Source organism: Emys orbicularis, chromosome 7 (assembly GCF_028017835.1).
Source record: "Emys orbicularis isolate rEmyOrb1 chromosome 7, rEmyOrb1.hap1, whole genome shotgun sequence".
NCBI lineage: Eukaryota > Metazoa > Chordata > Testudines > Emydidae > Emys > Emys orbicularis.
Window position 1 is genome coordinate 55,949,529 of NC_088689.1, and position 13,535 is coordinate 55,963,063.

Consider the following 13,535-nt stretch of genomic DNA (forward strand, 5'->3'; position numbering starts at 1 on the left):
ATCCATTCCTTATCGCTCTTTGTTATCCTCAGGAGAGTGATATCATTCACGGTCACCTGGTTGAAATGGGGCGATTTTATTAAGGGGACATTCAGAGGTGCCCCTTCCTGCTCTGCTGAACAGAAATATTCCCCGCTGTTAACCACGCGGTGGGGGGGAGGGGTGAAGTGACCATCCCAGAGAATTGGGTGTGTGGGGGAGGGGAGTTAGTTGGGTTTGTGCTGCATGTTAACCCTGAAACCGCAGCCCCTCCTTTTACATTGCAAACCCATTTTAAATGGCCAACCCAACGGGTGCTTGGTATGGTTAATGAGAGCAGTACTGTTTTAAACCATCCCCACATGTTAACAAGGTTAAAAAAGCCAAAAGACTGTGTCTTACCATGGCTGCCTGCAACCTGAAATCTGTGGCCTGGCACTGCGTGAGTGATCTCTCACACCAAACCTGCAGGCTCTCAATATAAGAGGAAAAATGCGACCTTGTAACGAAAGCACATGTGCTGTGTGATGTGAACAGCAAAATCTAACGTGAAAGAGTGTACCCATTGTTCTCTAAAATGTATCTTTTTTAACCACCTCTCCCTTCTCCTCCACCAGCTGCAAATGTTTCTCCTTCACAGAAGCTAGTGAATATTCGAAAGCGGAAGCGAAGGACGCGTGATGAAATGTTTACTGAACTACAGACTGCCTCCCACGCTGACAGAGCACAGCAGAATGCGTAGAGGCAGTCAATTACTGATTTTAGAAAAGCCCAATATGAGCGAGAGGAGAGGTGGCGTGCTGAATCGCGGGCTGAAGAGGAGAAGTTGCGTGCTGAATCGCGGGCTGAAGAGGAGAGGTGGCGTCAGCTTGCACACAGAAGGCAAGAGTCGATGCTCCGGCTGCTGGAGCATCAAACTGATATGCTCCTGCGTATGGTTGAGCTGCAGGAAAGGCAGCAGGAGCAGAGACCGCCGCTACAGCCCCTGTGTAACCAACAGCCCTCCTCCCCAAGTCCCATTGCCTCCTCACCCAGACGCCCAAGAACACGGTGGGGGGGCCTCCGGCCACCCAGTCACTCCACCCTAGATGATTTCCTGAGCAATAAGTGTTAAAGTTTTAAAGTTTTAAACTGCAGTGTGTCCTTTTCTTTCCCTCCTCCCCCACCCATCCCGGGCTACCTTTGCAATTATCCCCCTAGTTGTGTGATGAATTAATAAAGAATGCATGAATGTGAAGTAACAATGACTTTATTGCCTCTGCAAGTGGTGCTTGAAGGGGGGAGGGTAGGGGAGGGTGGGGTGGTTGGTTTACAGGGAAGTAGAGTTAACCGGGTGGGTGGGGGGGCGGAAATTTCATCAAGGAGAAACAAACAGAAGTTTCACACCGTAGCCTGGCCAGTCACAAAACTAGTTTTCAAAGCTTCTCTGATGCGCACCGCGCCCTGCTGTGCTGCTCTAACCGACCTGTTGTCTGGCTGCGCGTAATCAGCGGCCAGGCGATTTGCCTCTACCTCCCACCCCGCCATAAATGTCTCCCCCTTACTCTCACAGATATTGTGGAGCGCACAGCAAGCAGCAATAACAATGGGGATATTCTTTTCGCTAAGGTCTGAGCGAGTCAGTAAGCTGCGCCAGCGCGCTTTTAAACGCCCAAATGCACATTCCACCACCATTCGGCACTTGCTCAGCCTGTAGTTGAACAGGTCCTGACTCCTGTCCAGGCTGCCTGTGTACGGCTTCATGAGCCATGGCATTAAGGGGTAGGCTGGGTCCCCAAGGATCCCGATAGGCATTTCAACATCCCCAACGGTTATTTTCTGGTCCGGGAAGAAAGTCCCTTCCTCCAGCTTTCGAAATAGAACAGAGTGCCTGAAGACGCGAGCATCATGTACCCTTCCCGGCCAGCCCACGTTGATGTCGGTGAAACGTCCCTTGTGATCCACCAGGGCTTGCAGCAGCATTGAAAAGTACCCCTTGCGGTTTATGTACTCGGTGGCTTGGTGCTCCGGTGCCAAGATAGGGATATGGGTTCCATCTATCGCCCCACCACAGTTTGGGAATCCCATTGCAGCAAAGCCATCCACTATGTCCTGCACGTTTCCCAGAGTCACTACCCTTGATATCACCAGGTCTCTCATTGCCCTGGCAACTTGGATCACAGCAGCCCCCACAGTAGATTTGCCCACTCCAAATTGATTCCCGACTGACCGGTAGCTGTCTGGCGTTGCAAGCTTCCACAGGGCTATCGCCACTCGCTTCTCAACTGTGAGGGCTGCTCTCATCCTGGTATTCTGGCGCTTCAGGGCAGGGGAAAGCAAGTCACAAAGTTCCATGAAAGTGCCCTTACGCATGCGAAAGTTTCGCAGCCACTGGGAATCGTCCCACACCTGCAGCACGATGTGGTCCCACCAGTCTGTGCTTGTTTCCCGGGCCCAGAATCGGCGTTCCACAGTATGAACCTGCCCCAGGAACACCATGATTTCCACATTGCTGGGGCCTGTGCCTTGTGAGAGGTCTAGGTCCATGTCCATTTCCTCATCACTCTCGTCGCCGCGCTGCAATCGCCTCCTCCTCGGCTGGTCCTGGTTTTGCTTTGGCATGTCCTGGCTCTGCATATACTCCAGGACAATGCGCGTGGTGTTCATAGTGCTCATAATTGCCGCGGTGATCTGAGCGGGCTCCATGATCCCAGTGCTAGCTATGGCGTCTGGTCTGAAAAAAGGCGCGAAACTAGTATCTGAAGGACCAGGGGAAGGAGAGAGGGAGGGAGGGGCGAGTGACGACATGGCGTACAGGTACAGGGAATTAAAATCAAGAAAGGTGGCTGTGCATCAGGGAGAAATACAAACAACTGTCACACAGAATGCCCCCCCCCCCGAGATTGAACTCCTAAGCCTGGGTTTAGCGGGCCGTTGATTTGACGGAGGGAGGGGGAAAGGAAATGAATACAGAACAAATCTATTTTTTACATCTTAAGACGACGGTGCAGCATGACTGATAGCCCTCGGCATTTTCTGGGTGCTTGGCAGCAAATACTGGGCGCTTGGCAGTATGATGATGACGGATACCAGTCATAATATACTATTTACTGCCAAAAGGCAAGGGGTTGCTGCTGTGTAGCAATGTAGCCCCACGTGTGCCAGCCACATGTCTGCCAGCACCCAGATCGCCCTCGGCCTCTTCTGGGTGCTTAGCAGACAATACTTGGCAGAAAATAGTATACTACGACTGATAGCCATCATTGTCCGACGAGGACGGTTACCAGTCGTAATAAACCATCTACTGCCAAAAGGCAAAAGGTAAGGGGCTGGTGCAATGCAGCCCTACGGCTGCCAGCCCCACAGCTACCAGCATCCCGGTCGCCGATGAAGGCTACCAGTCATGCTGCACCGTCTACCGCCAAAAGGCAGTTAGCTGCTGCTGCTGTGTAGCAATGCAGTCCCACGTCTGCCGGCACCCGGATGACATATGGTGACGGTGAGCTGAGCTGAGCGGGCTCCATGCTTGCCATGGTATGTTGTCTGCACAGGTAACCCAGGTAAAAAGGCGCGAATCTATTGTCTGCCGTTGCTGTGACGGAGGGGGAGGGGCCTGACGCAATGTACCCAGAACCCCCCGCGGCACTGTTTTGCATCATTCGGGCATTGCGATCTCAACCCATAATTCCAATGGGCGCCGGAGACTGCGGGAACTGTGGGATAGCTACCCATAGTGCAATGCGCCGGAAGTCGACGCTAGCCTCGGTACTGTGGACGCGGTCCGCCGACTTCATGCACTTAGAGCATTTTATGTGGGGACACACACAATCGGCTGCATACAACCGATTTCTATAAAACCGGCTTCTATAAATTCGACCTAATTTTGTAGTGTAGACATACCCTTAGTTTCCCCTTGTGGGTTTGAGGGATAGGGGAAGGGAAGTAGTATCAAGAACGCATTCCTGCCTCAGAGCTACCCTTTATTTCCTGTTTTTAGTGTTGCTCTTCAATAATCCCACCTGTCCGTGATCTTATGCTATTAATTAATTTCTATATAGATTTGAGAGCTGTTTTGCTAAGATGCATTAGAACAGAGGGGACTACAGAAAGAGTCTGTCTCTAATTTGTTCAGGATCGGCAGCTACACAGCACATAATAGCTATTATCAGTGTAATAGTCCTCCTTACCTTAGTGGTTGTAAAGCTGAACATATTGGTGTGATTCACTCAGTTAGTCTTGCTCAGGGAGTTAATGGATTACAGTAATTACTTCAGTCATCTCTGTTTTGATAATGTTCCTTGGTGCACCATTCTAATGCTGATTAATGAAGTTCTGTAAAAGGTGGGAATGGCAGTGCAAAGTGAAGAAGAGGATGCAACTGTTCTAAGTCTTGGTCCTTAAAAATACTCAATAGGTGAGATTTTGCTGTAAAAAGACAAACCACAGTCATTTTAGGAAGAGGACTAATAGAATTTCACAGCTTGTTGTAATTTGTGAAATGGCTACCTTTTGTGCAATGGTCTCCATCTTTCATGTTGTGTGGAGTGCAGAAATACGTCAATCTAACTTCCGTACCTATTACCTAGCAACAAAACTATGGTATTCTGTCTGATAGAGAAGGCATAATGCTATTTTAATAACTGAGTAGTAACTGTAAAAGATCTAAATTTTTATTATTTTTACAAATATTTTTAGTAAAAACTGCAGTGATTCTGATGCATTTTCACGACTCTTTAATCCCTCTGGTGTCGAAAAACCAACCGTGAATAGCCAATGAAGAAATGTTCATTTTCATGTGAATACTCTATCCTTATGTACGGTGGTACTTCTGTGATTCAGACAGGAGCTACAATGGTGTATTGAAGGGGTAGTTCCATTGAAGTCACAGTTGCCAGGAAATAGTTTCTAAGATTTAAGGTAAATTAATCCTTGGGAACATATGAAAAACTATAGCCAAATAATCATTTGTGTCTACATCTATTTGTAGCCATCGCCACCATGTACTCCATGATCAAGAAGTCGACAAGAGGACATGTGTTCCCATGAATCACCTCTGGGAACAGCAAGCCCCCTACACTGTGTGCAATAGCTCCCTTTCGGAGTATGGAGTTTTAGGTAAGTCTCAGAAAATGCCTGGGAAGTTTTCTTATGCAGTAAGATGTCTCAAATGAGATTTGGGAATTGATGACTGCTAATTAGGAGCAATTTTGTTTAAATTGTAAATTAAAGCTGGTTGAACCTGCACATATTGAAAGGTTCTATTCCGCTAAGATTTCAGACATTCAGATTCTTATCTGAGCCTCTTAGCTCTTCCCTTAGATTTCTGGTGCTTCCTGCGGCTGGTCAGGCTGGAAATGCAACAAAAACAGCTTTTTGTTATATCTTAGCGCTTCTGTTCTAGTAGGAACGTGCAGGGCAAGGGCATGAAAATGAAATAGTATGACTGCTAATCAGTTTTTTCTTTTTATTGAACTACCTGAGAAATATTGTTTGTCAAATTTACTCTAGTAATTTTATTTATCGTTTGTCCTTCCTTGATTAAGGTGGGGTTATAAAAATTATTATTACAACTAGTAGCTGAGAGCTCTTGCTATTGCACTGGTGTGGCAGTGGGTGTAGTAATCCTCCATCTGTGCTTTCTCTCTCTCACAACCAATGCAATCGTTACATGCAAATTAGCTGCAGAATAAGGGTGGTGATTGGTTGAGTTACCTCTGATATCACTGGGGTCTAGGTCTCTTGGTGTGGCATAGACACATTCCTTGCTGTGGCTGTACACCTCATGGGTGTAATTGGTAAAGTCAGAATGTCTGAGAATTTATAAACTGGATGGTAACAGACTCTGAAATCCAGTGATTTATTGAACTGGGTGATATTCTAAACAAAAAGAGCTCTCAGCTATGCTTGTAGCTATTTCCATCACCAACAGACGTTCTAGGCTTCAGAGAGACAGATAGTGACAATCCTGGATTCTTATTATATAGACCAGTGGTAGGCAAACTACAGCCCGAGGGCCACATCCGGCCCTTCAGACATTTTAATCCAGCCCTCGATCTCCCGCTGGGGAGCGGGGTCAGGGGCTTGCCCTGCTCCGCGCAGCTCCTGGAAGCAGCAGCATTTCCCCCCTCCAGCTCCTACACGTAGGGGCAGCCAGGGGACTTCGCACGCTGCCTCCGCCCCAAGTGCGGCCCCCGCAGCTCCCATTGGCCCAGAACCACAGCCAATGGAAGCTGCAGCGGCGGTGCCTGCGGACGGGGCAGCGCTCAAAGCTGTCTGGCCGTGCCTCCGCGTAGGAGCTGGAGCGGAGACATGCTGCTGCTTCTGGGAGCTGCTTGAGGTAAGCGCCGTCCAGATCCTACACCCCTGACCCTCTCCTGTGCCCCAATCCCGTGCCCCATCCTGATCCTCCTCCCGCCCTCCAAACCCCTCAGTCCCATCCCGGAGCATCCTCTTGTACCCCCAGCCCCACCCCAGAGCCCATACCCCTAGCCGGAGCCCTCACCCGGTCCCGCACCCCAACATCCAATTTTGTGAGCATTCATGGCCCACCATACAGTTTCTATACCCAGATGTGGCCCTCGGGGCAAAAAGTTTGCCCACCCCTGATATAGACCCTAATCCAAATTCTGCCCTTCTATAATGGACCATTGTGACATTGCACTCTATATGATTTTATGAAAATATGCTAATATAATTGGAATATGCTTCATGCAAAAGGTCTCTTGTAAGGTATCATTACAAAGCTGAGTGTGATCATCCTATTTGTATAAATGTACCACTCTTGTATCTGAAAGTAGAAATATGAAATATAACTCTGAGGGCCTATTGTAATTATGCAAAGTGTGGGCCATTAATGGTGGTTTGGAATCTTGATGACTGCCATTAACCAGGACAATTGACTGCAGATGGCTGTTTCACCTGTAAGTCTTCCTGTATACCTGTGTGCTGGCAAGTGGGTAATGAAGTCTTACAGTGACATGATCATGTCACCTGAACTGGAATCCATCTTTAACCTGGTGTCTTTCCATTGAGAAGGAGGGGGTGGGAACTCAGAGAGGGACAAAGGAGTCCCACCTTATGCAAAAGATATATAAATGGGTGGAACAGAACAAAGTGGGGAGCCATCATGAGGGATCCCCTAGCTACCACCTGAGTTGGAACAAGGGCTGTACCAGGGGAAAGGACTGTGCCCAGACTAGGAAGGTGTCCAGTTTGTGAAAAAAATGTATTGAAACATCTTTCAGGGTGAGATATTATCTGTACTCAATTGTATTACTGTATTAGGCTTAGATTTGCATGTTTTATTTTATTTTGCTTGGTAACTCACTTTGTTCTGGATGTTACTACTTGGAACCACTTAAATCCTACTTTCTGTATTTAATAAAATCACTTTTTACTTATTTATTAACCCAGAGTATGTGTTAATACCTGGGGGGGGGGGGGGAGGCAAACAGCTGTGCATATCTCTCTATCAGTGTTATAGAGGGCGAACAATTTGAGTTTACCCTGTATAAGCTTTATACATGATAAAACGGATTTATTTGGGTTTAGACCCTATTGGGAGTTGGGCATCTAAGTGTTAAAGACAGGAACACTTCTGTAAGCTGCTTTCAGTTAAGTCTGCAGCTTTGGGGCAAGTAATTCAGACTCTGGGTCTGTGTTGGAGCAGACGGGCGTGTCTGGCTCAGCAAGACAGGGTCCTGGGGTCCCGAGATGGCAAGGAAAGCAAGGGCAGAAGTAGTCTTGACACATCAGGTAGCAGCTCCCAAGGGGGGTTCTGTGATCCAACCCATCACAGCATGATTGGGTCCATTGTGTCTTTTTAAAAAAATGACACTAAATATGTAAAATGGACTGGAAAAGTGTTTTTTTTTTTTTTTTTTTTAATGTTGAGACCATGATGACCATGCCTACAATATCATGCATGCCGGTCTGCTCAAACTGTAGTATCATTACACACATGCTGTAAAAATGCTTCCTCCCCGCTTCCTCTCCACCACTGTTCCTGTCAGCTGCTTAAAACCTAATTGTGCATGGTGTGAGGGGAGGGAAAAAAGGGGGTGCAAATTCAGAAATCCTACCAGAGAATAGTTGACACTGATCACTAAAGGAGCATAGAGCTGAAACACACCAGGCATCTATCTTATACAATTTTCTGTTAAATACTAATGGTAATGGTGAAGTCCTATTTAAAATCTATTTTAGAAGGATGTTGGGCAACATATGCAGAAATTCATCAGCAAAGATTATGGGGAAAAGAATTGTGAAGCAGTCAGAGTCCAAACTGAAATTAAAATGGTTCAGAATGTTCCATCTTCTCATCTATTAGCACTTTGAAAATACACCATCTCTACATCATAGAGCTGTGGGGTTCTTTTGAGGTTATACAGTTGCTAAAGAGGGATTTTAGCTATATAATGTGGCTTTGCAAATTTATTAACAACTTGATGAGAGGCGGTGCTATGAGTAAAATCAAGGATGCCTGGGAATATAGATATGAAAACCTGTTCCAACCTTACGTGTATTGAGTGCTATTCCAAATTTACTACATAAATTGAGATCACAAACCTTTGTTAGAAATTGCATTAATCGTAGTGAATCAAATTATACTTTGGCACTGGCCAGACATTTCACCTTCAGCTGGGGGTGAATGGATTACCTCACTCAGCCAAGCTGTAGCTGGCAAGAGGATGATATGTGAAGCACAAAATAAAACTGATACATTTAATAATATATCAAGAAGTTTTATTGACTCTGTGGATAAATAATGAAGAACTATTACATATCTATTTCACAACTCAAATGAAAGCAAAAGGGAAAAAATGAAGAGTTAATAGATAACAGTGGCTTATAATAGATTAGTATCTATTATGTGGATATTTGGCTGTATAAACATCTTGAGGATTGTATTTTAATGTGTGTATGTCATTTAGGTCTAAAATTCAGATAGAGCAAGGCAGTGTGGTTAGAGCACAGGCCTAGGAGCTGGAGGTTCCTAGGCTCTTCTATATTCTTCCCCTGACTTGGTGTGTGAGCAGTGATGGAACACTTCAGTGTTCTGTGCCTCAGTTTGTCCCTCTGTAAAATGGGTATATTGATACTTACTTGAGGTGGACAAGAGGGCAGAATTTCATATGGGATAAGATTTTTTTGCAATCCCCTTCTATATTTTTGCTCTATTTTTTTTTTAATCCTGTGCATTTTTAAATGTGCACTAATTCAAATTCTGCAACTAGGTAAGTGGTTGTGTTGTTGTTGTTGTGAATTTATTTAAAACAACAAATACTTAGCCAAATGTCTGCTTTTGAAAAAAGTGAACACTGAAGCAATTTTTTTTTAAATTATCATGGCTTCTTCTCTCATCTAGGTTGAGACACTCCGTCAGATCAGGGTACAGCCTTGTATAATGTGGCCTGTCAAATCTGATGTTTCCAGGGTGTGAAAGCATCAAGGAAACAATAATGGGAATCTTTTTATACATTTTAGAAGGGCAGTAAAAAAAATTGTTTTGCAATTCCTCTTAAATATGTGGAAGAAGGGTACTACATGAGCACAAATTAATATTACTAATATTGATATTTTAAAATAACATAATTTTAAAAATCCATAGCTATGGATTCTCCAACAATGAAGGAAACAAAATGGACAGAGCAATTTACAGTGGATGAGTGTGACAAACCAGATTTTTTAATTAGAATTTTTTTTATTAGAAATACCATCTTGTATGTGAATGGGTTAAAATTTTAATATAATTAAGTCCTCTCCCTCTTTCTTTAGCTGTAATTACTTTAATTAATTTTGTTAACATTTACCATATATCATGGCGCTTGGAAATGTTTACCTTTGCAAATTTGTATTTATAGAGAGAAATTAGTTTTCAGATGAGAGAGCTCCAAATGGATGTTTACCTCTTTTATTAACTACTTTGATCAAACATAACTTATTTATCATTCTAATCCATTTTGCCAGTAACATTTTTAAGGAAAGTTTTTTTTTTGAATGGATAGTTTATTAATGTAATGTCATAGCTTATAAGCGGTCAGAAAGCTTTGTGCACAAGGAATAGATTCTTCCTCAGGAGAGAAATCAACACCTTGTTCCAGTTCATATCTACATAGTTGTATAGGAACCGTTCAGTGTTATCTTATCTGTTTTAAAGGTTAATATTCAAACAAAACTATTTTGTACAAGAGGGTAACAAAATCACTCCTGTAAAAACAAATTAAAAAAAAAAAAACATTAATAACCAAAGACATTATATGGGACAGAAACCCAACAACAACAGTTGCACAGACACAGGATTAATTATTCTAGTCCATATACAATACCTAGACTTATTTACTCGCTTCACAAGTTGCAGTAGGGCTGCAGGTATTAAAACAGATATATTGTATCTTGCTTATCATCATGGTATTTGCGCCCCTAAATCAAGGCCTTGTCTACGTGGGATAGTTGCCTCAATTTAACTTAAATCTCTGTGTTAAACTGATACAAATCCTTATGTGGAAACTCTTATTTTGGTTTAACTTACGCAGGATGCTGTTTGGGTGTCAGTTGTTTCTGCAGTATTTGTTTGATTATTAGAGAGTGGTGGAAAAGAGGGCTTTCTATGCAGAGTAGTTAGTGACTTCTCCTTTCTGGGCTGTCCTCTTTTGAATACAAAGGGGGGGGGGGGGAATGCAGACTTTCCCAATCTGAGGATTTGCTGCTTCAAGAGAGGAAGATGGAAAGAGGAGCAGAGTTTATTTTGTTCTGGGGTGACCATATTTCCCAAAGGGAAAATGGGACACTGTGTGGGGATAGCCTGAGGCCCCTCCCTCTCCCCAAGCGGGGGACTGACCCAAGTCACTCACCCGAGTCCCATCCCCCCGTGAGACTGGGAGTTGCTGCTCGCTGAGCCCTGCCTGCCCCCGCCCGCCCCACGCAAGGTTGGCATCACCACTCATCCCCCCCCCCATCCACACCCATGTTCCTCCATACCCAACTTTTTTGACCAGTTGGCAAGAGCAAATGGGACAAATGCCCACTTTTGCCAAATAGGTCAGGGCGGACCGGACAGGACAGGACAGGGCTTAAAAAAGAGACTGTCCCAGCCAAAATGGGATTTGTGGTCACCCTATTTTGTTCTCCTGTTACCGCTACTGCACGCACAACCACTGTTCAACAAGAGCTTTGGAGTGGTTGTCCTGGAAGTCTCTAATATTGCGGTGTGGCTATGAAGGAAAAAGGAGTTAAGATTGTGGATTTAATTTGTCTGTGTAAACATGCAAGAACTCAGAATAGTTTTGGGAATTCCCTAAGTTTCTGTGGATTAGAGCTCATTAAGTAAGAATGGATTGAATAGCCCTGCATGACAATACCACAAATTGTTTCCCTGGCAGGTGAAGAAGCAGAGAGCTGGCACCTGTTCAGAGCTGTGAGCTCTTCACCAAGTTATTGCTTTCTCTGTTAGGAGCACCTGGGGTATAATAACGCCACTAAAATGATATTCTGACAAGACTGATTTGCCTCAGTGATAAAACCAGAACAGGCTAGTTACTTTGCATTGTAAAAAACTATTTGTTTTCAGATGCAAGTTGAGAGGGATGTGTACATTTAAGGGTTGTATTCGAAATCTGTTTTAGATTTTATTTGTTACAGTACAGCCTAGTGGATAGGGCATTTGACTGGGATTTGGCAGGTGTGGGTTCAATTCCTGGCTCTCACTAGTCTGTTGCTTGAGCTTAAGCAAATAACTTCCCTCCCTGTGCCTCGTGTCCCCATCTGTAAAATTGAGATAATACTAACCTTTTTAAAGTATGTTGAGATCTAAAGATGAAAAGCACATATAAGAGCTAGGCATTACCATTCTGTTAACCTGGGTGTATTGTTTTAGTTGCAGCTGGATTATTGCAATTCAATTAAAGTCTCATAAAGAGAGTATTTTAGCTGCAGGTTATTCAGTTTCAGCAATCGGGAAGTCTGGAAGCATAATTGAGTTGCTCTGAGAAGGTATTAAGCAAGGGTTGCCAACTTTCTAACCACACAAAACCAAACACCCCTGCCCACCCCTTCCCTGAGGCCCCGCCCCTTCTCTGAGGCCCCGCCGTGCCCGCTCCATCCCCCCTCCCTCAGTCACTCACTCTCCCCCATCCTCACTCACTTTTACGGGGCTGGGGTGGGGGGTGAAGGCTCCGGCTGGGGGTGCAGTCTCTGGGGTGAAGCTGGGGATGAAGGGTTTGGGGTGCAGGAGAGGGCTCTGGACTGGGACAGGGGGTTGGGGTGTGGGGGGTGAGGGCTCCAGCTGTGGGTGTGGGCTCTGGGGTGGGGCTGGGGATGAGAGGTTTGGGGTGCAGGAGGTGGCTGCAGGCTGGGGCAGGAGGTTGGGGTGAGGGCTCTGGCTAGGGGTTTGGGCTCTGAGATGGAACTGGGGATGAGGGATTTGGGGTGCAGGAGGGGACTCTGGGCTGAGGCAGGGGGTTGGGGTGCGGAGTCCTGGCAGCACTTACCGTGGCTCCCAGGAAGTGACCACCAGGTCCCTGCAGCCCCTAGGTGCATCAGTGAGGCTCCGCGTGCTGTGGCTGCCCTCGCGCCAGCAGGAAGCCTGCCTTAGCCCTGGGCCCTTGCTGTGCCACCGACCAGACTTTTAACAGCCCCTTTTCAACTGGGCGTTCTGATCGAAACAGGACACCTGGCAACCCTATATTGAGCAGAAGGCCAGAATATAGTTTCACCAGTTTATCTGGACATCTTAATAGAGGAAGAGAGCAGAAATAATTTACAGGCCCCTTATACACACTCAGCCTACTAATACATATTCATTTGTTACTTTAAATGTGCTTTTTTTGTATACTCCTATCTTTCTTCATTCTCTTGAAATATAGCAGGCCTCTTATTGATGATATTCTCCTTATGGGAGTATGGTTCTCTCTGTTGAGCTCTGGCTGGATACTTGCTTCTTGAGTTCTAAGACTTTCCCAAGTTCTCAGGTGCCTCAGAATCATAGACATGTAGGGCTGGAAGAGACCTTCAGACGTCATATAGTCCAGCCCCCTTCACTGAGGCCAGGACCAAGCATACTTAGACCATCCCTGAGAGGTGTTTGTCTAACCTGTTCTTTAAAACCTCCAATGACGAGGATTCCACAACGTCCCTTCGAAGCCTATTTCATTGCTTAGCTATCCTTATAGTTTGAAAGTTTTTTCCTAATATCTAACCTAAATCTCCCTTGCTTCAGATTAAGCCAATTACTTCTTGTCCTACCTTCAGTGGACATGGAGAGCAATCACTCACTGTCTTCTTTTTATAACAGCCCTTAACATATTTGAAGACTTATCATATTCCTCCTCATTCTTCTTTTCTGAAGACTAAACATGCCCAGTGTTTTTTTAACCTTTCCTCATAGGTCCGGTTTTCTAAACCTTTTTGTTGCTCTCCTCTGGACTCTTTCTGATTTGTCCACATCTTTCCTAAAGTGTGGTGACCAGAATTGGACACACTACTCCCGTTGAGGCTTCATCAGTGCTGAATAGATTGTATTGCCTCATGCTGGGAAAAGAAGAAATTCCCAGACACATGATATTTGAAGACAACAGATG

The 13,535-nt window shown here is 45.2% G+C and overlaps 1 protein-coding gene across 5 annotated transcripts in view; it reads left to right on the plus strand.

Annotated features, from left to right (window-relative positions):
- Nucleotides 1-13,535, plus strand: part of OGDHL (oxoglutarate dehydrogenase L) — a 104,826-nt gene that overhangs the window by 59,624 nt on the left and 31,667 nt on the right. For all 5 annotated transcript variants that reach the window (XM_065407448.1, XM_065407452.1, XM_065407449.1 and 2 more), the window contains one exon: nt 4,946-5,073. In XM_065407448.1, the coding sequence (XP_065263520.1) occupies nt 4,946-5,073 (128 nt within the window). The remainder of the gene's footprint in view (nt 1-4,945; nt 5,074-13,535) is intronic.